The following is a 26,585-nucleotide window of genomic DNA, read 5'->3' as shown; positions in this document are numbered from 1 at the left end:
GTGATTTGGAATGCATTGCCTGAAAGGGCGGAGGAAGCAGATTCAATGGCAACTTTCAAAAGGGAAGTGATTAATACTTGAAAGGGAGAAATGTGCCGGGCTATGGAGAGTGGGGCTAATTGGACAGCCCTTTCAAAGAGCCGGCATGGGCATGATGATCAAATAGCCTCCTTCTGTGATTATGTAATTTCCTTTCTTGCTCACCGTCACAGGCGATGCTTTACACCTGGGCGACAGATGAAAATCTACCCTCTGCATCCTAAACATCAAATCCCGTTCTACTGACAAGGTGAACTGGTCAACAGGGGGAGACACTGAGAGGAGCCTGCATTCCATTGACATTGGGCACAGCAAGTTCACATGGAGAAACTTGATGACATCATTACCTCAGCAACAGTGAATGACCAATTATGACATCATTACCTCAGCAATAGGAATGGCCAATTATGACATTATTACCTCAGCTTTTGGGAATGGCCAATTATGACATAATTACTTCAGCAATAGGGAATGGCCAATTATGACATCATTACCTCAGCAACAGTGAATGGCCAATTACGACATCATTACCTCAGCAATAAGAATGGCCAATTATGACATCATTACCTCAGCAATAAGAATGGCCAATTATGACATCATTACCTCAGCAATAGGAATGGCCAATTATGACATCATTACCTCAGCAACAGTGAATGACCAATTGTGACATCATTCCCTCAGCAACAGGGAATGGCCAATTATGACACCATTACCTCAGCAATAGGGAATGGCCAATTATGACATAATTACCTCAGCTTTTGGGAATGGCCAATTATGACATAATTACCTCAGCAATAGGGAATGACCAATTATGACATTATTACATCAGGAACAGGGAATGGCCAATTATGACATCATTACCTCAGCAATAAGAATGGCCAATTATGACATCATTACCTCAGCAATAAGAATGGCCAATTATGACATCATTACCTCAGCAATAGGAATGGCCAATTATGACATCATTACCTCAGCAACAGTGAATGACCAATTGTGACATCATTCCCTCAGCAACAGGGAATGGCCAATTATGACACCATTACCTCAGCAATAGGGAATGGCCAATTATGACATCATTACCTCAGCTTTTGGGAATGGCCAATTATGACATAATTACCTCAGCAATAGGGAATGACCAATTATGACATTATTACATCAGGAACAGGGAATGGCCAATTATGACATCGTTACCTCAGCAACAGGGAATGGCCAATTATGACATCATTACCTCAGCAACAGGGAATGGCCAATTATGACATCATTACCTCAGCAACAGAGAATGGCCAATTATGACATCCTTATCGTATTGACAAGGAATGGCCTATCATGACATAATTTCCTTCGCAACCAGAAGTGACCTGTTATGAGAGGATCAGCTTAGTAACAGGGCATGGTTTCTTACACACGTTTAGCTTAAATCCACCCCCAAGGTTTGCGGCCACGAGTACATTTTCCACGTTAACGCGGCGTGCGAGAGATTACAGCCCCTCTTGTACTACTTGAAGGGGCTGCCCTGCAACTTCTGGCTGCACTTCAGTCCCACGCTCCTGACCTTTGGCCACCCGGTGCAAGTCAGAGGACCTGCTCATGGGACTGCTCCTAGGCCTGGTCAAGGTGGCCATCCACAGGTCCAGGCAGTGGCGGTTGAGGGGATTGTCCCTCTCGACTGCCTGCCTCTCTTCTGTGGCTACATCCGCGGCTGGGTGTCCCTGGAGAGGGAGCATGTGGTGTCCGCCGGCACACTTGGGATTTTCCGAGACCGGTGGGCACCGGAGGAACTGGAGTGCATCATCAACCCGGCAAACACTACCACAATTGGAGAAGATTGGTTTTTCCCCCCCGGTTTTAATTTACCGACCCAAATTGGAATTTTTTTGTTGGGGTCCCTTTTTAAAAGATTAACATTACCATAGCAATCAAAGAAAGACTTGGATTTATATAGCGCCTTTCACAACCACCGGAAGTCTCAAGCACTTTACAGCCAATGAAGTACTTTTGGAGTGTAGTCACTGTTGTAATGTGGGAAATGCGGCAGCCAATCTGCGCACAGCAAGCTCCCACAAACAACAATGTGATAAATGACCAGATAATCTGTTTGTTATTTGGATTGAGGGATAAATATTGGCCCCAGGACACCGGGGATAACTCCCCTGCTCTTCTTCAAATTAATGCCCTGGGATCTTTTACGTCCACCTGAGAGAGCAGACGGGGCCTCGGTTTAACGTCTCATCTGAAAGACGGTACCTCCGACAGTGCGGCACTCCCTCAGCACTGCACTGGAGTGTCAGCCTAGATTTATGTGCTCAAGTCCCTGGAGTGGGACTTGACCCCACAACCTTCTGACTCAGAGTCGAGAGTGCTACCCACTAAGCCACTGAGCCATGCGACGACGCATGGGTTCCAACGTACCTGAAGTCCCGGCAGCCCCATCGCACTTATTGAAGACTCCTTGCCTGCCAACATTAGGATGGAGTGAATCCCACCGGTGACAGCTTTCTGCAGGAAGAGAAACGGGAAAGGATTGGAACGAGAGCAACGTCTGAACGATAACACTGGACTCACTTTAATAACGTGGCAGGTTCTATTACCCAAACAATGGAGCGTCTTCATCTAATAGATTCCCCCCGTCCTCCATGCAAGAGGAGTAAAGATTGAGAACCTCCCCCACTAAAAGGGGGAATAAAACTGGGGCCGATATGCCTTCGGAACCAGCATCCCCATTGGAATTTCGGGACATCATAAAAAAGTGGGAAGACACCCGGACAAATTTCCATTCTGCCCTCGCAGCTCCAGGAATTTGAGGAGTCCAGGATTTGTTTCTCTCCATGTTTTGCAACCGATCCACGCCTGGTTTTGCTAGCCGACCAACTTGGCCATGGTGCCGGACAGCTGTCGGCAGCTACGGAAACGCTGCCTAGCAACTCTTCCCCACCCCTTTAATCTCCTGAGGTAGATGTCTGCAGGAATAATCCCTGCCCCTTCCCCCGCAAAGGGCGTCGAACAAAAACTCCAGCATACTCCTCCCTCACCACGGTCCGTGCTGCTCAGCTGGGATCAAGGGGCCGTGATTCAGGCTCCAAACGTTGAGTATTGGCCGTTAGCTGAACCTGAGGGACTGCTCACTGCGTGACTGGGAGCCTTGAGTGAGGCTCCTCTTACACTCTGAATTCACAATATCGGGCGCAGCAGTTTTAGTGGTTATGTTACCGGGCCAGTAATCCAGAGCCCTGTTGTCAGATTGTTCTAAAAAAACCAACTGGTTCACTTTAGGGGAAGGAAACCTGCTGTCCTTACCCGGTCTGGGCCTAGACGTGACTCCAGTCCCACGCCAACGCGGTCGACACTTGACTGCCGTCTGAAATGGTCAAGCGAGCCACTCAGTTGTATCAAACCGGTTCAAGAAGCCCAGCGTTGCTCACATCCCATAAAATTAATTTATAACAATCAATGTGGCCATTTTTCCAATTCCCCCAGCAGGCTCGAGCGTCATGGTTCTCACCTGGAAAATGTCGAGGGCTCTGCAGAGGGCTGCTGCAGGCCGGCAGCCACGAGCGTCTATCAGGACCCTGAGGCCCATGTCTTGCACCTCCTTCCTGCAGAAATAGAAACAGAAAGGGGTGATAGGAGGGGTTTGGGGATAGACAAGCAGCTCGAGGAAGCAAGAGAGAGATAGCTAAAGGATGGAGAGGGATAGAGAGTCATGGGGCTGGATTTTCCGCTCCTTTGCGCTCCGGGTTTCGCCCTGGAGCGGCGTGAAAGGCGGCGTTCAGGTCTCCAGCGCTCCTTCGCGATCCTCCGGTCCGTTTTTGTGGCGACACGGGAAGAGCTGCGCTGTGTCTGCAACGTCTCTCGTAGCGACACCGGCAGGAGTTTGGACTTTTCCTTGACCCGTCTGTTTATAATGACTGCCTGGGACATCAGTGCGGCCCGGCATAGCCGGCGGCAGTGAGGAAGGTAAAGTGCTCCGCCGGTAAGTGCGAGTGTTTGTTCTTTTAACTTTTCTTTAGCAATTTGTGTTGTGGTGGCACGGCCAATGTCCCCACCCCCACCATCCCAGGACTCTCTCGGAGCGCACACGGCCTGGCTCTTTAGTTGGCGAGTTTCCCATTTTTGCGCCATGAAAAGTGTACAACGTCTCCTTTCACACTGTGCCCTGACGCAGGGCCCAGATGCCCAAACTTCCTCACCAAAGTACAGACTATTCCCGGCTGCTAACTTTCCCGCCCCGCCTCCATTTTCGCCCCGAAAACAGAAAAGCCTAAAATCCAGCCCATGGAGAGAGAAAGGAGAGAAAGTGAAGGAGAAGGAGAGAGAGAGAGACAGAGCGAGAGAGAGACAGAGAGAAAGAGACAAAGCGAGAGAGATAGATAGAGAGAGAGAGAGAGAGAGAGAGAGAGAGACAGAGAGAGGGAGAGAGACAGAGCGAGAGAGACAGTGAGAGAGAGAGACAGAGTGAGAAAGAGAGAGACAGAGAGAGGGAGAGAGACAGAGCGAGAGAAACAGAGTGAGAGAGAGAGAGAGAGAGAGAGACAGAGAGAGACAGAGCGAGAGAGAGAGACAGAGCGAGAGAGACAGAGAGCGCGAGAGACAGAGATAGACAGACAGACAGAGATGGAGTGAGAGAGTCGGAGCGAGAGAGACAGGTAGTTTCTGAATAACAAATTTCACCATCTACCTTGTTCTACTTTCAGTGTACCTTATCATGCCATATCCCTCAATGAGGAAATCTCAGTCATTGCTTATCTCAGGACAAATCAAAGAACGACTCATGTTTTCGATCAAGAATTGTATTTGCTGGTAAATGGCTTTCTGAACTGACAAAGGCATCCTACTTAAATTCGATTAAGCACGGTACAAGTCCAGATTTTGTCTACATGGCCTACCCCTTTTGCAGGTTCGCAGACATGTGCATTTTAATAAGATATTCATAATGGACAAGAACGGATCCGATGCAGATTACAGAGAACCTATTTGCATCGATGCAGTCATTAGCAATTTAGATCAGTGAACCAAACTGATCCGAGTTTCAAGACACGACCTAAGTCTTCAATTTTAAAAAATTACATTCTTTAAAGGTACCAAGAACAATTACCATCAAAGTGCAGCCTCCATTCAAAGCGGTGTCAACAGCAATACTGTACTTGAGTCTGGATTCACTGTGACAGCCCTGTGAAATAGTCTGATTCAGGGAGTTCTCACAGAGCAGGTGTGACCTTGAATTATTGCAGACAACAAACGACATAGGAACAGGAGGAGGCCATTGAGCCCTTTGAACGTGTTCCGCCATTTAATAAGATCATGGCTAATCTATATCCTAACTCCATCCACCCGCCTTGGCTCCAGATCCCTTAATACCCTTAGCTGACAAAAATCTATCGATCTCAGATCTAAAGCTAGGATTTTTTGCTTTTTGTGGGAACATATTGCGCACCTTTAACACCCTTTGCGCGAAGAAGTGTTTCCTAACTTCTCTCCTGAGCGGCCTGGCTCTGATTTTAAGGTTATATCCCCTTTGGCCTCGACTCCACCACCAGTGGAAAAAGTCGACCTCATTCCTACCCTTTCAATTCCTTTCAGAATCCTATAAACCTCGATGAAAATTACGCCTTAACCTTCTATATTCCAGGGAATATAAGCCTCGTTTATGTAATCTCTCCTCATAATTAAAACATTGGAGCCCAGGTAACATTCTGGTTAATCTGCGCTACACTCCTGCCAAGGCCAATATATCACATGGCTCCAGTTGGGGTGGAGTGTAGAATGTTTCAGTGCAAGGGGTGTTGCAGTTGTGTGAGGCAGACTGGTTGGGCTGGGTGCTCTTTACCTTTCCGCCATTGTTCATAGGTAACCTTCAGGGCTGCTGACCGAGGGCTGTGTGGCTCTTTGTCGGCCAGTGCGGACACAATGCGCTGTAAATGTCTATACTTCTATATCCTTTCTGAGGTACACAGTGCTCCAGATGTGGTTTAACCAGGGCTTTGTATAGCTGTAGCAAAACATCCTCCCCTTTATAGTCTAGCCCTCTCGATATAAAGGTTAACATTCCATTAGCCTTTTTGGCTATATTTTGTACCTGACCTCTACATTTTAGTGATCTGTGTACAAGCCCTTCTAAATCGCTTTGGACCTGTACTGTTCCTAGCTTTTCACCATTTAAAAAATACTCGGATCTATCTGTTTTTGGTCCAAAATGGAAGACACTGACATTGAAATCCATCTGCCAGAGTTTTGCCCACTCACGTAATCTATCACTGTCTCTTTGTAATTTTATACTCTCATCTGCGCAACTTACTATGCCACCAATCTTAGTATCATTGGCAAACTGGGATATATGGCTCTCTATTGTGTTACCCAAGTCATTAATAAATATAATAAATACTTGAGGCTCCAGCACCGATCCTTGTGGGACACTACTTGGTACTTCCTACCAGTTCGAGTAGATACCCATTATTCCTCCTCTCTATCTTCTACCACCTAATCAGGTTAATAATTTGCCTTGAATTCCATGAGCTATAATATTAGATAATAGTCTCTTATGTGGAACCTTATCAATTGCCTTCTGGAAGTCCATCTAAACTACAAACTACATTCCCCTGTCTATTACTTTAGTTACTTACTCAAAAAATATGATTAGGTTCGTTAGACATGACCTACCCTTTAAAAATCGATGTTGGCTCTTTCTAATCAACTCCAATTTCTCGAAGAGCTCAGTCACTCTGTCCTTAATTGTCGATTCCAATATCTTGCCCACAACAGATGTTAGACTAACAGGTCTACAATTTCCCAATTTCTCTCTCACCTTTCTTAAATAATGGAGTTACGTTTGTAATTTCACAATCTCAGGCGACAATCCTTAACCGAGAAAGCTTTGGGAGATTATGGTGAAAGCACCTACAATTTCCTCACCGACTTCCTTTAAAATCCTAAGGGGAGAAATGCGGTTGGAGGGGGCGCTACAGTGGCGGGGGGTAAAGGGTTTGCAGCTGCGAGCGCCGACATTAGCTCCGCTCGGCAATTCAGTGTGCCGGTATCGGCCGTGCAAAGGAGTATCGCCCATGAGCGCAGGGCCAGTATGAAACACCCCCGGTATCGGCACAGATGCAAAATTTGGTTTGCGCTGCACCAGTAGTGCCCCCTAGTGACCCCGCCAGTGAATGCTGCCGTGCAGAGCTGTCCCGGGGCACGAAAGGAAGGAATGACTGCATGAGGTAAGTGTGAGTGATATTTTGTTTTGCCATGTAACTTTATTTGCGGTGAGTAATGTTTAGGGGTTGTTGTGTTTTTTGTTCCGATTCTTTATTTTTGTAGGGAGGCCTCTCTTCGGATGCTACAAAGCCAGCTCTTTAGCACGGGTTATTCAGGTGCTCACCTGGCCTAGCGCCCTAAGAGAAGTGTGGAACGCTTCGCTTAGCGCTCCGCTCCACTCTCAGGGCATAACCACTGAATTTTGTGGCTCCCGTCGCTAAACATTTTCCAGCATTAAATGTATCAACTGCCCAACCTTAGTGCCTTAAGAACGCTCCAACAAAATTTCTAGCCCAATGGTGGAAACCTTCAGGCCTTGCCGATTTGTTAGTGTTGAGTACCATTCTTTTTTTCTAATACGTTTCTTGCTTATGATGGAGACTCCCTCTTTAAAAGGCGTCCCTGATGGAGAGACTCCCTCTTTAAAAGGGGTCCCTATGGAGAGACTCCCTCTTTAAAAGGGGTCCCTATGGAGAGATTCCCTCTTTAAAAGGGGTCCCTGATGGAGAGAATCCCTCTTTAAAAGGGGTCCCTATGGAGAGACTCCCTCTTTAAAAGGGGTCCCTGATGGAGAGAATCCCTCTTTAAAAGGGGTCCCTGATGGAGAGACTCCCTCTTTAAAAGGGGTCCCTATGGAGAGACTCCCTCTTTAAAAGGGGGTCCCTGATGGAGAGACTCCCTCTTTGAAAGGCGTCCCTATGGAGAGACTCCCTCTTTAAAAGGGGTCCCTGATGGAGAGAATCCCTCTTTAAAATGGGTCCCTGATGGACTCTCTCTTTAAAAGGGGTCTGTTATGTATGTAAACATTGTAACTGTGTAAGACTTGCCACCAGAGGGCGCAACAGTTGGAGGCCCAAGGGTCACCTGCACACCTCGTGCAAGGGAGTATAAAAGGAAGTCTGCCAGGCTGCTTAGGCACTCTGGAGTTGTATTAAAGAGACTCAGGTCACATCAGTTTTAGCTCACAGTACTCAGTCTTGTGGAGTTCTTCCATACCTAACAATTGGCGACGAGTAACAGATTATGAACTTTCACGCGGTTTTGGCTGCCGTTGGTATTTTAGAGAGATTTGTAGAGGGTGATGATTGGGAAGCCTTCGTTGAGCGTCTCGACCAGTACTTCGTGGCCAATGAGCTGGATGGGGACGGTAAAGCGATCAAGCGCAGGGCGATTCTCCTCACCGTGTGTGGGTCCACAATAAACGGCCTCATCAAGAATCTGCTAGCACTGGAGAAACCAGCGGAGAAGACATATACAGAGTTGTGTACGCTGGTTCGGAACCACCTCAAGTCGAAGGAGAGGGTCTTAATGGCCAGGTATCGCTTCTACATGCACCACCGTTCCGAAGGCCAGGATCTGGCGAGTTATGTCGCCGACCTGAGACGCCTTGCGGGAACTTGCGAATTTGCTGGCTTTTTGGGGGAAATGCTGCAGGACTTTTTTGTGCTTGTCATCGGCCATGAGGTGCTGTCCGCCGAATCCCTAGACCTGAGCAAGGCCATCACGATAGCCCAGGCATTCATATCCATGAGTGACAATACCAGACAGATATCTTCCCAGCATCGAAGCTTACCGGCAAGTACTGTGCATAAAATAACGTCGCTAGCAGGCAGAACTGCATATGGCAGGGCCTACACGTCTGCAGCTGCAAGACCTAGGATGATTCAGAGTCCGCCATCGGGCGTGAATGCAAACCCATTAGCACCATGTTGGCGCTGTGGGGGTAATCATCGAGCCCATCAATGTCGATTCAAACAATACGTGTGCAAAGGCTGCGAAACAATGGGGCACCTCCAGCGAATGTGCAACAGTGCTGCAACTCACCACGTGGCAGAGTCAGCAGAGGATGATTGATCCAGCACGGATCACGCAGAACAAACAAGAGAGGCAACTCAACCCGAGGAAGAAGTGTATGGGGTACACATCTTCACCACCAAGAGCCCACCTATCATGCTGAAAGTCAAATGGACTTGGACACAGGGGCGAGTCAGTCAATTATGGGTCAGAAGGCTTTTGAGAAACTGTGGGGCAACAAGGCACAAAGGCCCAAACTGAGCCCAATTCAGACAAAGCTGTGCACCTACACCAAAGAGCTCATACCAGTCATTGGCAGTGCGGCAGTTAAGGTATCGTACGATGGAGCTATGCATGATTTATCACTGTGGATTGTACCAGGCGATGGCCCAACGCTATTCGGCAGAAGCTGGCTGGGAAAGATTCAATGGAATTGGGACGACATCAAAGCACTGTCTTCAGTGGATGATGCCTCGTGCGCCCAAGTGCTGAGCAAGTTTCCGTCGCTATTTGAACCAGGCATCGGCAACTTCATAGGCGCCAAGGTGCAGATCCAACTAGTTCCCAATGCGAGGCCCGTTCATCACAAGGCTCGAACGGTTCCATATATGATGAGAGAGAAAGTCGAGATCGAACTGGACAGACTTCAATGAGAGGGAATCATATCGCCAGTTGAGTTCAACGAGTGGGCCAGTCCGATCATTCCGGTGTTGAAAAGCGATGGCACGGTCAGAATCTGCGGAGACTACAAGGTAATGATCAACCAAGTCTCGTTACAAGACCAGTACCCGCTACCCAAGGTGGATGACCTGCTCGCAACGTTAGCAGGGGGGAAGTCGTTCACCAAGTTGGACCTAACCTCCGCCTACATGACACAGGAGCTGTCTAAATCTTCGAAAAGATTGACGTGCATCAACACACACAAAGGACTGTTTATATACCTTTTGGGATTCGCTCGGCTGCTGCCATCTTCCAGAGGAACATGGAGAGTCTGCTGAAATCGGTTCCGCGCACCGTTGTGTTTCAAGACGACATCCTGATCACCGGTCGTGACACCACCGGACATCTGCACGACCTGGAAGAGGTTCTAAGTCGACTGGACAGAGTGGGACTCAGGCTTAAACGCGCCAAGTGTGTTTTCCTGGCGCCAGAGGTCGAATTTTTGGGGAGAAAGATTGCGGCGGACGGCATCAGACCCACGGACCCAAAGACAGAGGCCATCAAGAATGCACCCAGACCACAGAATGTGACGGAGCTGCATTCATTCCTGGGACTTCTAAACTATTTTGGTAACTATCTACCCGGGTTAAGCACTTTGCTGGAACCGTTGCACATGTTGCTATGTAAGGGTGACGCCTGTGTTTGGGGTAAACCTCAAGAGACAGCTTTTGAGAAAACCTGAAACCTACTTTGTTCTAATAAGTTACTTGTATTGTATGACCCGTGTAAATGATTAGTGCTAGCTTGTGATGCATCTTCGTATGGGATCGGCTGTGTGTTACAGCAAAGCAATGTAGCGGGCAAACTTCAACTGGTTGCATACGCATCCAGAAGTCTGTCGAAGGCTGAAAGAGCCTACAGTTTCGTCAAGAAAGAGGCGTTAGCATGTGTATATGGGGTTAATAAAATGCACCAATATCTATTTGGACTTCGGTTTGAGCTTGAAACCAACCACAAAATGTTCATTTCACTGTTTTCAGAAAGCAAAGGTATAAACACCAATGCTTTGTCCCGCATCCAAAGAAGGGCACTAACATTGTCCGCCTATGACTATGTTATCCGCCACAGACCAGGCACGGAGAACTGTGCTGATGCCCTCAGTCGGCTACCATTGCCCACTACTGGGGTGGAAATGGCGCAGCCCACAGACTTGCTTCTGGTCATGGATGCTTTTGAGAGCGAGGGATCACCCGTCACTGCTTGCCAGATCAGGACCAGGACCAGCCAGGATCCTGTGCTATCACTTGTAAAAAGTTGCGTTCTCAATGGGAGCTGGTCGGCCGTTCCTGGGGAAATGCAAGATGAAATTAAGCCGTTTCACTGATGCAATAATGAAATGTCCATCCAGTCGTATTGTCTCTTATGGGGTAATCGTGTGGTTCTGCCAAAAAAAGGCAGGGAAACGTTTAGACGCGACCTACACAATACCCACCCAGGCATAGTCATGATGAAGGCTATAGCCAGGTCGCATGTTTGGTGGCCCGGCATTGACTCAGACTTAAGAGTTATGTGTACACCAGTGCAACATGTGCTCACAATTGAGCAATGCACCAAGGGAGGCTCCATTGAGTCAGTGGTCATGGCCCTCCAAACCGTGGTCCAGGATCCACGTAGATTTTGCTGGCCCCTTGTTTTTAATTGTAGTGGACGCTTACTCTAAATGGATTGAATGCGTAATCATGTCATCCAGCACATCCACTGCCATCATTGAAAGCCTCCGGGCTATGTTCTCCACCTATGACGTGCCCGACATCCTTGTCAGTGACAATGGGCTGTGTTTCACCAGCTCGGAGTTCAACGAGTTTATGACCCGCAATAGCATCAAGCATGTCAGGTCTGCCCCGTTTAAGCCCTCATCCAATGGTCAAGCTGTATGGGCAGTCCAAACTATCAAGCAGAGCTTGAGACGCGTGACGGAAGGCTCCTTGCAGACCCGCTTATCTCGGGTTCTGCTCAGCTACCGGACGTGCTCACTGGGGTTCCTCCTGCAGAATTATTAATGAAGAGAGCACTCAAAACCAGGCTCTCCCTAGTCCACCCGAATCTAAATGATCATGTGGAAACCCGGCGTCACCGGCAAAACATGTACCATGATCGCGCGGCTGTATCGCGTGACATTGATGTTAACGACCCCTTATTTGTCCTTAATTACGGTCATGGTCCTAAATGGGCCACTGGCACTGCCTTGGCCAAGGAGGGGAATAGAGTGTTTATCGTCAAACTACTGAATGGACAAACGTGCAGAAAGCATTTGGATCAGACCAAACTGCAGTTCACCGACAACCAGGAACAACCTGAAGAGGACATCACCATCATCGATTCACCAACACACACCCAACCAGCAATCGACCTCGCTGTCAATCAAGAGGATAAACCCACCATTCCCAACAGTCCTGTCAGACCAGCCGTGCCACAATGCAGCAATGGTCCGACCAACTCACCCATGCCAGAGTTTGAACTCAGACGATCAACCAGGGAGCGTAGGGCCCCAGACCGTCTCAACTAGTAAATAATTTGTATCAAAGACTTTGTGGGGAGGTGGGGGGGTAGTGATGTTATGTATGTAAACATTGTAACTGTGTAAAACTTGCCACCAGAGGGCACAACTATTGGAGGCCCAAGGGTCACCTGCACACCTCGTGCAAGGGAATATAAAAGGTTGTCTGCCATGCTACTTAGGCACTCTGGAGTTGTATTAAAGAGACTAAGGTCACATCAGTTTTAGCTCACAGTACTCAGTCTTGTGGAGTTCTTCCATGCTTAACAGGGTCCCTGATTGAAAGACTCCCTCTTTAAAAGGGGTCCCTGATGGAGAAACTCCCTCTTTAAAAGGGGTCCTGAGGTTGACATCCTGTTTGATGTGGTGACGTCCGGTTCCCGAATATTTATACCTTGAGATGGTGTAGTAGTACATCAGGATCCTGGCTAGTTCTGTGCGAGAACACTTTGGGTTCTCCCAGATTGCGTTCTTTGTCATCACGACAACCAATCCGCGACCGTTTCTGTCCCTGTTCCCTGGAGTGTAGAAGTATAACAACATAATGAGACCAATGTTCACAACAGGGAGCCACTCAACATCTACACAGCTCTGAACCGGACAGGACAGGCCTGAACCGGACAGGACAGGCCTGAACCGGACAGGACAGGCCTGAAACACACCGGGCAGACATGCATTACACCAGGCACACATGGATTACACCGGGGACACATGGATTACAGTGGACCGTACACTGGACAGGCCTGAACCGTACACTGAACCGCACCCTAATAAAATATCCCCACCTCCATCCCCTAGTCCCTGACCATCCCTTAACAGGACAGTGTTACTTTGTACATTTCTTGTGTGTAATACAATCCCATAAATTCCCCCATCACTAAAGCCCCAGCATACCTGGAAGAGAGAGGACCCCAGAATGAAGAATGTCCAAATCGAGTTTGAGCAGATTGGCAGGGTAAGAGCCAATGGGAAGGGCTTGATCAAAGGAAAAAGGCTCCTTTTGTGCTGCGGAACAGTCAACCCCTCTTCCAACAGCGGCTGGGCAGTGAGATGAGCCACCAAGGGGTTGGTGAGATGGGACATTAGGGAGTTGGGGAGATGGGGGTTGGTGAGATAGGACGTCAGGAAGTTGGGGAGATGGGGGTTGGTGAGATGGGGGTTGGTGAAATGGGGGTTGGTGAGATGGGGGTTGGTGAGATGGGGGTTGGGGAGATGGGGGTTGGGGAGATGGGGGTTGGGGAGATGGGACGTCAGGGAGTTGGGGAGATGGGGATTGGTGAGATGGGGGTTGGGGAGATGGGGGTTGGGGAGATGGGGGTTGGGGAGATGGGACGTCAGGGAATTGGGGAGATGGGGGTTGGTGAGATGGGGCATCAGGGGGTTGGTGAGATGGGGGCTGGGGAGATAGAACATCAGACGATTGCTGAGATGGGTCTTCAGGGGGTTGGAGAGATGGGACATCAGGGGATTGGAGAGATGGGACATCAGGGGGTTGGAGAGATGGGACATCAGACGATTGGAGAGATGGGACATCAGACAATTGGAGAGATGGGACATCAGACGATTGGAGAGATGGGACATCAGACAATTGGAGAGATGGGACATCAGACAATTGGAGAGATGGGACATCAGACAATTGGAGAGATGGAACATCAGACGATTGGAGGGATGGGACATCAGACGATTGGTGAGATGGGACATCAGACGATTGGAGAGATGGGACATCAGACAATTGGAGAGATGGGACATCAGACGATTGGTGAGATGGGACATCAGACGATTGGAGGGATGGGACATCAGACAATTGGAGGGATGGGACATCAGACGATTGGTGAGATGGGACATCAGACGATTGGAGGGATGGGACATCAGACGATTGGAGAGATGGGACATCAGACAATTGGAGGGATGGGACATCAGACGATTGGTGAGATGGGACATCAGACGATTGGAGGGATGGGACATCAGACGATTGGTGAGATGGGACATCAGACGATTGGAGAGATGGGACATCAGACAATTGGAGAGATGGGACATCAGACGATTGGTGAGATGGGACATCAGACGATTGGAGGGATGGGACATCAGACAATTGGAGGGATGGGACATCAGACGATTGGTGAGATGGGACATCAGACGATTGGAGGGATGGGACATCAGACGATTGGAGAGATGGGACATCAGACAGTTGGAGAGATGGGACATCAGACAATTGGAGAGATGGGACATCAGACAATTGGAGAGATGGGACATCAGACGATTGGTGAGATGGGACATCAGACGATTGGAGAGATGGGACATCAGACGATTGGTGAGATGGGACATCAGACGATTGGAGGGATGGGACATCAGACGATTGGAGAGATGGGACATCAGACAGTTGGAGAGATGGGACATCAGACAATTGGAGAGATGGGACATCAGACGATTGGAGAGATGGGACATCAGACGATTGGTGAGATGGGACATCAGGGGGTTGGTGAGATGGGACATCAGACGATTGGAGAGATGGGACATCAGACAATTGGAGAGATGGGACATCAGACGATTGGTGAGATGGGACATCAGACGATTGGAGAGATGGGACATCAGACGATTGGAGAGATGGGACATCAGACGATTGGAGAGGTGGGACATCAGACGATTGGAGAGATGGGACATCAGACGATTGGTGAGATGGGACATCAGACAGTTGGAGAGATGGGACATCAGACAATTGGAGAGATGGGACATCAGACGATTGGTGAGATGGGACATCAGACGATTGGTGAGATGGGACATCAGACGATTGGTGAGATGGGACATCAGACAGTTGGAGAGATGGGACATCAGACGATTGGTGAGATGGGACATCAGACAGTTGGAGAGATGGGACATCAGACGATTGGAGAGATGGGACATCAGACGATTGGTGAGATGGGACATCAGACGATTGGTGAGATGGGACATCAGACAGTTGGAGAGATGGGACATCAGACAATTGGAGAGATGGGACATCAGACGATTGGTGAGATGGGACATCAGACAGTTGGAGAGATGGGACATCAGACAATTGGAGAGATGGGACATCAGACGATTGGAGAGATGGGACATCAGACAGTTGGAGAGATGGGACATCAGACAATTGGAGAGATGGGACATCAGACAATTGGTGAGATGGGACATCAGGTGGTTGGTGGGATGATACAGCAGACGGTTGGTGAGATGAATACTCTGCATCCTCCTGATTGTTCGGCAGGCTTCCAGACGGATGAACTTCACTGGAACCTACAGAGAGAGACAGAGACTGAGTGAGACTTGGGTGCGGTACGGGGAGGGATGGGGTGTGGTCAGCCTTGACACCCATACCTCAATGAGGAGTCAGCAGAGAGAGGAAACAAAACGGTGCGCAGGAAAAAGAGTATCGACTGAAGTATATCAATGCTTTTAGGTATACAGGGCACTATTTCAAAATTTGAGGATGACACAAAACTTGGAAGTATAGTGAACAGTGAGGAGGATAGTGATAGACTTCAAGAGGACACAGACAGGCTGGTGGAATGGACAGACATGTGGCAGATGAAGTTTAGTGCAGAAAAGTACAAAGTAATACATTTTGGTCGGAAGAATGAGGAGAGGCAATATAAAGTAAAGATACAATTCTAAAGGGGGTGCAGGAACAGAGAGAGCGGTAGATGTGCACTAATCGCTTAAGGTGGCAGGACAGATTGAGAAAGCGGTTAAAATAGCTTACGGGATCCTGGGCTTCATAAAGAGAGGCACAGAGTACAAAAGTAAGGAAGTTATGATGAACCTTTAAAGAACACTGGTTCGGCCTCAACTGGAGTATTGTGTCCAATTCTAGGCACCACACTTTAGGAAGGATGTGAAGGCCTTAGAGAGAGTGCAGAAAGATTTATGAGAATGGTTCCAGGGATGAGGGACTCTAGTTACGGGGATAGACTGGAGAAGCTGGGGTTGTTCTCCTTGGAGCAGAGGAGGTCGACAGGATATTTGATCGAGGTGTTCAAAATCATGAGGAGTCTGGACAGAGTAGATAAAGAGAAGCTGTTCCCATTGGTGGAAGGGTCGAGAACCAGAGGACACAGATTTAAGGTGATTGGCAGAAGAACCAAAGGCGACATAAGAAAAATTTATTTTTCCGCAGCGAGTGGTTAGGAGAGGGTGGCGGAGGCAGATTCAATCACAGCTTTCAAAAGTGAATTGCATAAGTAGTTGAAGGAAAACATTAGAAACATCGAAAATAGGTGCAGGAGTAGGCCATTTGGCCCATCAAGCCTGCACCACCATTTAATAAGATCATGGCTGATCATTCCCTCAGTACCCCTTTCCTGCTTTCTCTCCATACCCCTTGATCCCTTTAGCCGTAAGGGCCATATCTAACTCCCTCTTGAATATATCTAATGAACTGGCATCAACAACTCTCTGTGGTAGGGAATTCCACAGGTTAACAACTCTCTGAGTGAAGAAGTTTCTCCTCATCTCGGTCCTAAATGGCTTACCCCTTATCCTTAGACTGTGACCCCTGGTTCTGGACTTCCCCAACATCGGGAACAATCTTCCTGCATCTAACCTGTCCAGTCCCGTCAGAATTTTATATGTTTTTATGAGATCCCCTCTCATTCTTCTAAACTCCAGTGAATACAGGCCCAGTTGATGCAGTCTCTCCTCATATGTCAGTACTGCCATCCTGGGAATCAGTCTGGGGAACCTTCGCTGCACTCCCTCAATAGCAAGAACGTCCTTCTTCAGATTAGGAGACCAAAACTGAACACAATACTCTAGGTGAGGCCTCACTAAGGCCCTGTGCAACTGCAGTAAGTCCTCCCTGCTCCTATACTCAAATCCCCTAGCTATGAAGGCCAACATGCCATTTGCCTTCTTCACCGCCTGCTGCACCGGCATGCCAATCTTCAATGACTGATGTATTATGACACCCAGGTCTCGTTGCACCTCCCCTTTTACTAATTTGCTGCCATTCATATAATATTCTGCCTTCTTGTTTTTGCCACCAAAGTGGATAACCTCACATTTATCCACATTATACTGCATCTGCCATGCATTTGCCCACTCACCTAACCTGTCCAAGTCAACCTGCAGCCTCTTAGCATCCTCCTCACAGCTCACACCGACACCCAGTTTAGTGTCATCTGCAAACTTGGAGATATTACTCTCAATTCCTTCATCTAAATCATTGATGTATATTGTAAATAGCTGGGGTCCCAGCACTGAGCCCTGCGGCACCCCACTAGTCACTGCCTGCCATTCTGCCGTTTATACTGACTCTCAGCTTCCTGTCTGCCAACCAGTTCTCTATCCACGTCAATACATTACCCCTAATAGCATGTGCTTTAATTTTGCACACCAATCTCTTGTGTGGGAACTTGTCAAAAGCCTTCTGAAAGTCCAAATACACCACATCCATTGGTTCTCCCTTGTCCAATCTACTAGTTACATCCCCAAAAAATTCTAGAAGATTTGTCATGCATGATTTCCCTTTCATAAATTTCATAATGCTATTTCATCTTTAATAATTGATTCCAACATTTTCCCCACTACCGATGTCCGGCTAACCGGTCTATATTTCCCCATTTTCTCTCTCCCTCCTTTTTTAAAAAGTGGTGTTACATTAGCTACCTTCCAGTCCATAGGAACTGATCCAGAGTCGACAAGACTATTGGAAAATGATCACCAATGCATCCACTATTTCTAGGGCCACTTCCTTAAGTACTCTGGGATGCAGACTATCAGGCCCTGGGGATTTATCGGCCTTCCATCCCATCAATTTTCCTAACATAATTTCCTGACTAATAAGGATTTCCTTCAGTTCCTCCTTCTCGCTAGACCCTCAGTTCCCTAGTATTTCCTTCGTGAAGACAGAACCAAAGTATTTGTTCAACTGGTCCACCATTTCTTTGTTCCCCATAATAAATTCACCTGATTCTGACTGCAAGGGACCTACGTTTGTCTTCACTAATCTTTTTCTCTTCACATATCTTTAGCAGGGCTACGGGAAAAGGGCGGGGGAGTGGGACTAGCTGAGGTGCTCTTGCAGAGAGCCGGCACGGGCTCGACAGGCCTAATGGCTTCCTCCTGTGCTGTAACCATTCTATGATTCTACTCGGGTCTGCAGCACGCTCATTGGAAATGTTGTTATGACATGCCTTTCATTTTACTGTTTACAATCCCTGTAACTATGGCAGACCAGAGTTTCCTCTACATTTTTGGCATCATAACACTGCATCAAGGGTGGTTACGGCCATATACTGGGTACAGCTGGGTCTCCTCCGCTTTGTGGGTGGGCCCATAAGATCATAGAAACATAGAAAATAGGTGCAGGAGTAGGCCATTCGGCCCTTCAAGCCTGCACCGCCATTCAACAAGATCATGGCTGATCACCCACCCCAGCACCTCCGCCCCCCCCCCCCCCCATGCCCCCCGACCCCCTCCAGCCGCAAGGACCACATCCAACTCCCTCCCGAACACATCCAATGAACCGGCATCAACAACTCTCCGCGGCAGGGAACCACACAGGCCAACAACTCCCCGAGTGAAGAAGTCTCTCCCAATCCCAGTTCCCAAACAGCCCACTCCCCCCATCCCAAGACCGTGCCCCCCACCCCGGCTCCGGCCCCACCCAACACCGGGAATACTTCCCCCGCACCCAATCATATCCCACAAAATGGAGCCGGGTGCACGCAGAGTCATGAACAACATCATATGATTGGTTTGCTCCAATTTGCGCCCTTAACGATGCTGGTTGCCACGGCCTTGCTAAGGGCAGGGAAGGAGCTTACATTTTTTAAACCCTGCAGGGATGGGGGGGGGGGGGGGGGGGAGGTGTTTCCCAAATTGCGATCGTTCGAAACAGGCCTCGGGAGAGAAAAAAAAAAGCAGCCAATGACTTTCTTCGAATTCATTTAAGCCGCCACTCTTAATCTGTGATTGGATCTCATGGCTGGGTTCCTGAGGCAGGAATTCGCTTTGTTAACCACGCGAACACCTCTCCGCTCCTTGCAACTACCCCTGTCGGAAGCGGAACTGGAACAGAGTCGAGCACGCAGCCAGTGGGCGGCAATGTTCCCCGTAATTTTCGGGGGGGGGGGGGGGTGGTTGTGCGGCCCCTTCAACGGGCTACATGGCCCATTCAGAATACCAGGCCCGCGTGGTTTTTCTATTTAAAAGCCGGCAAGCCGGCTGTGTGGGAACCATGGGGCTGGATTTTCCGGTTCTTTGCGCACCGGGTCTCGCCCCGGAGCGGCGTGAAATAGGGCAGCAAGGTCTCCTGCGTCCGGCCGCGATCCTTGGATGGGGTTTGGCGGCGGTGCTCCGCAGCAACGCTGGGAAGAGCTGCGCTGGGTTTGTAACGCCTCTCGCTGCGACACCATCCGAGTTTTGACTCGAACCCAGTGGGGCAGAGAATTCCAAAGTTTTACGATTCTCTGAGTGAAGAAATTCCTGCTCATCTCAGTTTTAAATGGACCCTTATTCTGAGACTATGCCCCCTAGTTCTAGATTCCCCTACGAGGGGAAACATCCTCTCTGCATCTACCCTGTCCAGCCCCCTCAGAATCTTATACGTTTCAATAAGATCACCTCTCATTCTTCTAAAGTCCAATGAGTACAGGCCCAACCTGCTCAACCTTTCTTCATAAGTCAACCCTCTCATCTCTGGAATCAACCTTCTCTGAACTGCCTCCAATGCAAGTATATCCCTCCTTAAATACGGAGACCAAAACTGCATGCAGTACTCCAGGTGTGGCCTCACCAATACCCTGTACAGTTGTAGCAGGACTTCCCTGCTTTTATACTCCATCCCTCTTGCAATAAAGGCCAACATTCCATTGGCCTTCCTGATCACATGCTGTACCTGCATACTAACTTTGTGTGTTTCATGCACAAGGACCCCCAGGTCCCTCTGTACTACAGCACTTTGTAGTTTCTCTCCATTTAAATAATAATTTGCTTTTTTATTTTTTCTGCCAAAGTGGATAACCTCACATTTTCCCACATTATACTCCATCTGCCAAATATTTGCCCACTCACTTGGCCTGTCTATATCCCTTTGCAGATTTTTTGTGTCCTCCTCACAATTTGTTTTCCCACCCATCTTTATATCATCAGCAAACTTGGCCACATTACACTCGGACTTGGCTACATTACACTTCTATGTCAACACTTAACGGACGTTGGGAAAAACTGATGGAGGTAGAGATTAACAGCAACCAGAGTTTGGTGCATAAAAATCAGTACCAAATCCTCAAAAGATTGTCTGCTCTGAGCACTATTCGTTATTTTGGTTTAAAGGAGGCCGTTGGGCATAATTGAGGCCTTTCCAATAAAATCGATACAGACAGTTTCTTAACCGGCAAGGGGTTATGGGGAGTGGGCAGGGAAGTGGACCTGAGTCCATGATCGGATCAGCCATGATCGTACTGAATGGCAGAGCAGGCTCGAGGGGCCGAATGGCCTATTCCTGCTCCTATTTCTTATGTTAGAGCCTTACATGCAGCCTGGGACCTTGGCTGATTTGTAAATATGTATTTACACAAGCATATCACTAGAGTATATTAAAAATCTTACATCTGCATGCACTTCCGGACTGTGCCACTTGACTTCCTGTTGTCATGCTTTTCCTCACACTTTTCCTGACAATTTTCCCCCACTATTAGTTCCTACATCCATAGTGATTAAAGGTTGTGCCCTTGTAAACTCATCACCCTGATTGTGTGATCTGGCCACAATTCCCTCAAAATACTTCCTCAATTTGTGTTCAGGTACAATTTCGCCCTCCGCCCCTCCCTCAGTTACTGAACTTTCTATTGTCCAAAAGAAGATTTAACCAAAATAAAAGACATCAATAAATCAGACATTTCGCAATAGCATGGGTACATTTGTCCACGCAATGTCTTTTAATCCCTTGGATAAGATTTTTACTTGAGGTTCTCAGCCTGGGCTTGGACGTAGTGGGATAGAATCTCGGTTTAAATACAGCGGAACGTCAGCAGAAAGCACGGAAAACCGTGTAAACAGCGGTCAGAACTCCGGAGCTGGATGAGTATCGGGTCTGGGGACGGGGGGAGTGGGGTGATGAGTCCAAGATGGCGATCGGAGGTCGGAGGGGGTGGGGAGCAGTCGGAGGCCTTGGGCGGAGGGTGGGGGAGTCCGATCGCCGTGGGTGGGTGAGGCAGGGGATGTTGGAGCCAGCAGTTAAGTGTAAAGGCACTTACCTCCTGGATCCGGCAGGCCTCCCGCCTTACTTTAACTGCTGGGCTCTCTGAGGCCTGAGAAACCCGACCAGCCAGTGTTAAATTTGAAATGGTGGTTAAATCTGAGGCACGCCAGCCTCATTATACTATTTAAATGCGCGGTCCACCTCCTAGCAGCGGGATGGCTTCCCGTCCTGTCCCGCTTCCGTTAAAACCAGAAGTGGGTGGGTTGGAGGTGGGCTGGGGTCAAAAAGAAGAAGGCAGAATATTATCTGAATGGTGACAGATTAGGAAAAGGGGAGGTGCAACGAGACCTGGGTGTCATGGTACATCAGTCATTGAAAGTTGGCATGCAGGTACAGCAGGCGGTGTAGAAGGCAAATAGTATGTTGGCCTTCATAGCGAGGGGATTTGAGTACAGGAGCAGGGAGGTCTTACTGCAGTTGTACAGGGCCTTGGTGAGGCCTCACCTGGAATATTGTGTTCAGTTTTGGTCTCCTAATCTGAGGAAGGACGTTTTTGCTATTGAGGGAGTGCAGCGAAGGTTCCCCAGACTGATTCCCGGGATGGCAGGACTGACATATGAGGAGAGACTGAATCGACTAGGCCTGTATTCACTGGCGTTTAGAAGGATGAGAGGGGACCTCATAGAAACATACAAAATTCTGACGGGACTGGACAGGTTAGATGTAAGAAGAATGTTCCCGATGTTGGGGAAGTCCAGAACCAGGGGACATAGTCTAAGGATAAGGGGTAAGCCATTTTGGACTGAGATGAGGAGAAACTTCTTCACTCAGAGAGTTGTTAACCTGTGGAATTCTCTATCGCAGAGAGTTGTTGATGTCAATTCGTTAAGATGTATTCAAGAGGGAGTTAGATGTGGCCCTTACGGCTAAAGGGATCAAGGGGTATGGAGAGAAAGCAGGAAAGGGGTACTGAGGGAATGGTCAGCCATGACCTTATTGAATGGTGGTGCAGGCTCGAAGAGCTGAATGGCCTACTCCTGCACCTATTTTCTATGTTTCTATGTCTATGTTTCTATGGGGTCGGGATTCCGTGAACCTCCCACCCAACACCAACCCGTCCGTTTTTTGGGGGGGTTAAAATTTCCCCCATAGAGAGAAAGGCAGACAGCTGTTCCTTTTCTCCTTCTAATTTGATTTCTTTTTTTTTTTAAAGTTCAATTTTGACAGCAAACAAAGCCTCCTTGAGAAGAACAGAGAGGAAGTTATGGTAGCAAATATAGGAGAGGAAAGCTGGTTGAGGGTGAGGGGGTCTCTGGCCTCTCACCAACTGCCCCTGGGGGTGCGAATGGGAGGGTATAGGTGAGGTGAGCAACAGTAAAGCAAAATGGAAGGGAAGATAAAAGTGTTGAATGGGTGGTTCAAAGGGAAGACGTAGGGGTGGTGATGGGAGCAAGAGGGTGATAGAGGAGACGATGGGAGTGGGAGGTGGGGGTATCACAAGTCTTTGAGGGAGAGGAAGGGAAGGGAGCTGTTGAAGACCACACAGTCTCCTTTACCTCCTCCCTAAAAGCAATCTGCATTTGTTGGTGACTTCTTTCCCTGCCATACCATGCTGTACCATACCAAGCACTGCCAAGCCACACCATGCATACCGTGCCACATCACACCACAACATACCATGCAATACCAACCCACACCATTCAATACAATGCCACAGCATATCAAGCAATGCCAAGGCACATCTTGCCATGCCAAATCATGCCACACCACCTCTCGCCCAGTAACAAGGAAGAAAAGTGACAATGAAGTAAATAAGAGTTCAGGGGAGAGAAGCGGAAGGGATGAGAAAGAGAGCGATAACCAGACAGAGAGAAACATAGAAAATAGGTGCGGGAGCAGGCCATTCGGCCCTTCGAGCCTGCACCATCATTCAATATGATCATGGCCGATCATGCAACTTCAGTACCCCACTCCTGCTTTCTCTCCATACCCCTTGATCCCTTTAGCCGTAAGGGCCGCATCTAACTCCCTCTTGAATATATCCAACGAACTAGACTCAACAACTTGCTGTGGCAGAGAATTCCACAGGTTCACAACTCTCTGGGTGAAAAAGTCTCTCCTCATCTCGGTCCTAAATGGCTTACTCCTTATCTTTAGACTGTGATCCCTGGTTCTGGACTTCTCCAACATTGGGAACATTCTTCCTGCATCTAACCTGTCTAAACCCATCAGAATTTTATATGTTTCTATGAGATCCCCTCTCATCCTTCTAAATTCCAGTGAATATAAGCCCAGTTGATTCAGTCTTTCTTCATATGTCAGTCCTGCCATCCCGGGAATCAGTCTGGTGAACCTTCGCTGCACTCCCTCAATAGCAAGAATGTCCTTCCTCAGATTAGGAGACCAAAACTGAACACAATATTCAAGAAACAGCAACAAAAAGACATCAGAGACAGGTAAGAGAGTGACACTATTCTCCGATGACATTGTGGGAGATTGCCTAGTAAAATATTTAAAATCTTGGGGCCGAAATTGTCAACTTTCCTTAAGGCCTGTTACCACCGCAAGTTGATAGGAATTATCCACAGACATAAGGGGGTAAAAATTGCCCCCCCCGCCAAAACAGCCGTTTCGATGGTTTTTAATGGCGGCTGTGGTTCAAGTCGCCGCTTGAGCGACTTTCGGCTGCGGAGTGGAGTGGCCGCCAACCTTTTGAGCAATGGCCGCTGCTAGCCCAACTGCCCTCCCGAGGTTTCCTGGCGGTGCCCCGATTCCCCCCCCCCCCCCCCACCCACCGCTCCGCTGCTGCCGATCTGTGGTAAGCATGTCCTCACCGTGCACACCGCCGATCTAACCCCCCCGACGGCGACATCCCCCTCGGAAAATCTTCGGTGCCCAAACCTGTTTATCCCCGGTGGTCCAGTGAGGCTGTGGCCTTCTGCAACGGCGGTGCGGCTTCCCTTAAAGGGGAGGGCGCACTGCCGCTGCCGCCATGTTTTTTTTCTTTGTCGGCCGACAGCCCGGCCGAAACCCTCCCGGGTGACCCAGTGGGCCAAACGTTTAAAATCGCGGAGGCTCTCCCCTTTAAGTGAAGGGGAGAGCCGGGGTGACGCGGCACCGTGATGACGTCATTGCAACGGTCACTCCGCACCCCCCACAACTTCCGCCGCCCCGTATCCGCCCCTCTCGTGTTGTCATCGCCCCCGTTAAGAGCGACTTCCGGATCCAAGGGAAACAAAACCACAAAGAGCCGAAAGTCGCTCAAGCGGCGACTTGAACCGCAGCCGCCATTAAAAACCATCGAAACGGCTGTTTTGGCGGGGGGGGCAATTTTTACCCCCTTATGTCTGTGGGTAATTCCTATCAACTTATAAACCCCTCCGTCCACATTGATACTGGAAACTGCCAAGGTAAACATGTCACGTTGTTTGATTACACCCTCGTCACAGTGGAGGCCCATGCAGCGCCACCAGTGGCATGAGGGAGTAACTACAGCGTGACACATTTACAGAGGCAGTTTTAGCGGACATGGGACCTAATTTTGGAAATATATAAACAAAAATGGGGACTGAGTTCTGCCTGCGTATCCTTGTTCAATAACAACCCTGCCATCTAACACTTGGTTGTTTTTTTCCCAATATTTAATGCTATGGGAGATCAAATGTATATAACATAAATGCAGTCTAGGGCCTTTTTTGTGCAAATCATATGCGTTCAGATGGGGTGGGGGGGTTGAATGCTAGGGACAGGGGATGTCTGGTTGTCATGGTCCACTTAGGTGGGCACCACAGAGTTTTGGAGACCGCTTTCAAATCTAAAACTCCGTTCCCATTAATCTGCATCAATCTCAAGGCCTTGACTATCAGATCTCAGTGTGCCAATTTGGGATTTATCCACCCAATGAGGCGACAGCGCTGAGGACAGCCGCTTTCCCAAACTTCAGCCCCACCAAATTCAAACACGGTGTCCTAGCGAGTCAGAAATGCAGGCGCAAGGAGGGCCGAGTTGCCTGGACCTTTTGAGGGGCTGACAGGCTTCAGGCCCCCCCTGGTGCCAGGGATGAGGAACTTCAGTTATGTGGCGAGACTAGAGAAGATGGAGTTGTTCTCCTCAGAGCAGAGAAGGTTAAGAGGAGATTTGATCGAGGTGATCAAAATCATGACTGTGCTGCAGTTGCTGGTTTATCCCGCTACCCTTTTTTAAACAGGGGTGTAACATTTGCAGTCCTCCCGCACCACCCCCATATCCAAGGACGATTGGAAGATTGTGGCCAGAGCCTCTGCAATTTCCACCCTTACTTCTCTCAGTAGCCTAGAATTCATCTCATCGAAACCGGGTGACTTTTCTACTTTAAGGACTACCAACCTTTTAAGGACCTCCTCTTTACCTATTTTTAACCTACCCCATATCGCTACTGCCTCCTCCTTTACTGCGACACGGGCAGCATCCTCTCCTCCAGTGAAGACAGATGCAAAGTACTCATTTAGTACCTCAGCCATGCTCTCTGCCTCCACAAGAAGATCTCCTTATTCGCTAATCGGCTGCACCCTTCCTTTGACTACCCTTTTACTATTTAAGATGTTATAAAAGACTTTTGGGTCCCCTTTTATGTTAACTCCTAATTTATTCTCATACTCTCTCTTTACCCCTCAATCCCTTTTTAGATCTCCCCGGTACTTTCTATGTTCAGCTTGGTTCTTTACTGTATAATGAATTGTCATAAGCCGCCTTTTTCTCTGCCTTTTAAAGCCTTCTTTTCCCCCCATGGGAATCCATCTCCTCATTACCCGAACCGTCTCCTCTTTGAAGGCCTCTCTTTGTTCAATGGCAGTTTTACCGAACAATTTTTGATTCCCATCCACGTCTCTTTTCAACTCACTGTAGTTAGCCCTCCTTCAGTTAAGTATTTTTACTCTTGATTGCCCCTAGTCCCTTTTCCATAACTATTCTAAACCTGATGATATGATCACTGTTCCCCAAATGCTCCTCCATTGAAGCATGCTCCACTTGCCCCATTTCATTCCCTAAACCAGACTCAGCGCTGCTTCCATCCTCATTGGGCAGCATACACGCTGATCAAGTAGGTTCTCTTGACACATTTCATGAGTTCCTCCC

The 26,585-nt window shown here is 48.5% G+C and overlaps 1 protein-coding gene across 1 annotated transcript in view; it reads right to left on the bottom strand.

Moving 5' to 3' along the window:
* Positions 1 to 26,585, bottom strand: part of LOC139235686 (uncharacterized) — a 161,331-nt gene that overhangs the window by 90,478 nt on the left and 44,268 nt on the right. Inside the window, exons 4-7 of the mRNA XM_070866725.1 lie at positions 13,190 to 15,562; positions 12,690 to 12,813; positions 3,539 to 3,632; positions 2,449 to 2,535 (exon numbers count right to left, since the gene is read on the bottom strand). Of these exons, the coding sequence (XP_070722826.1) occupies positions 2,449 to 2,535; positions 3,539 to 3,632; positions 12,690 to 12,813; positions 13,190 to 15,562 (2,678 nt within the window). The remainder of the gene's footprint in view (positions 1 to 2,448; positions 2,536 to 3,538; positions 3,633 to 12,689; positions 12,814 to 13,189; positions 15,563 to 26,585) is intronic.

The sequence above is a fragment of the Pristiophorus japonicus genome, chromosome 23 (genome assembly GCF_044704955.1).
Source record: "Pristiophorus japonicus isolate sPriJap1 chromosome 23, sPriJap1.hap1, whole genome shotgun sequence".
Lineage (NCBI taxonomy): Eukaryota > Metazoa > Chordata > Chondrichthyes > Pristiophoridae > Pristiophorus > Pristiophorus japonicus.
The sequence above is the reverse complement of the archived record's forward strand: the minus strand, read 5'-3'. Positions and strand labels throughout refer to the sequence as shown.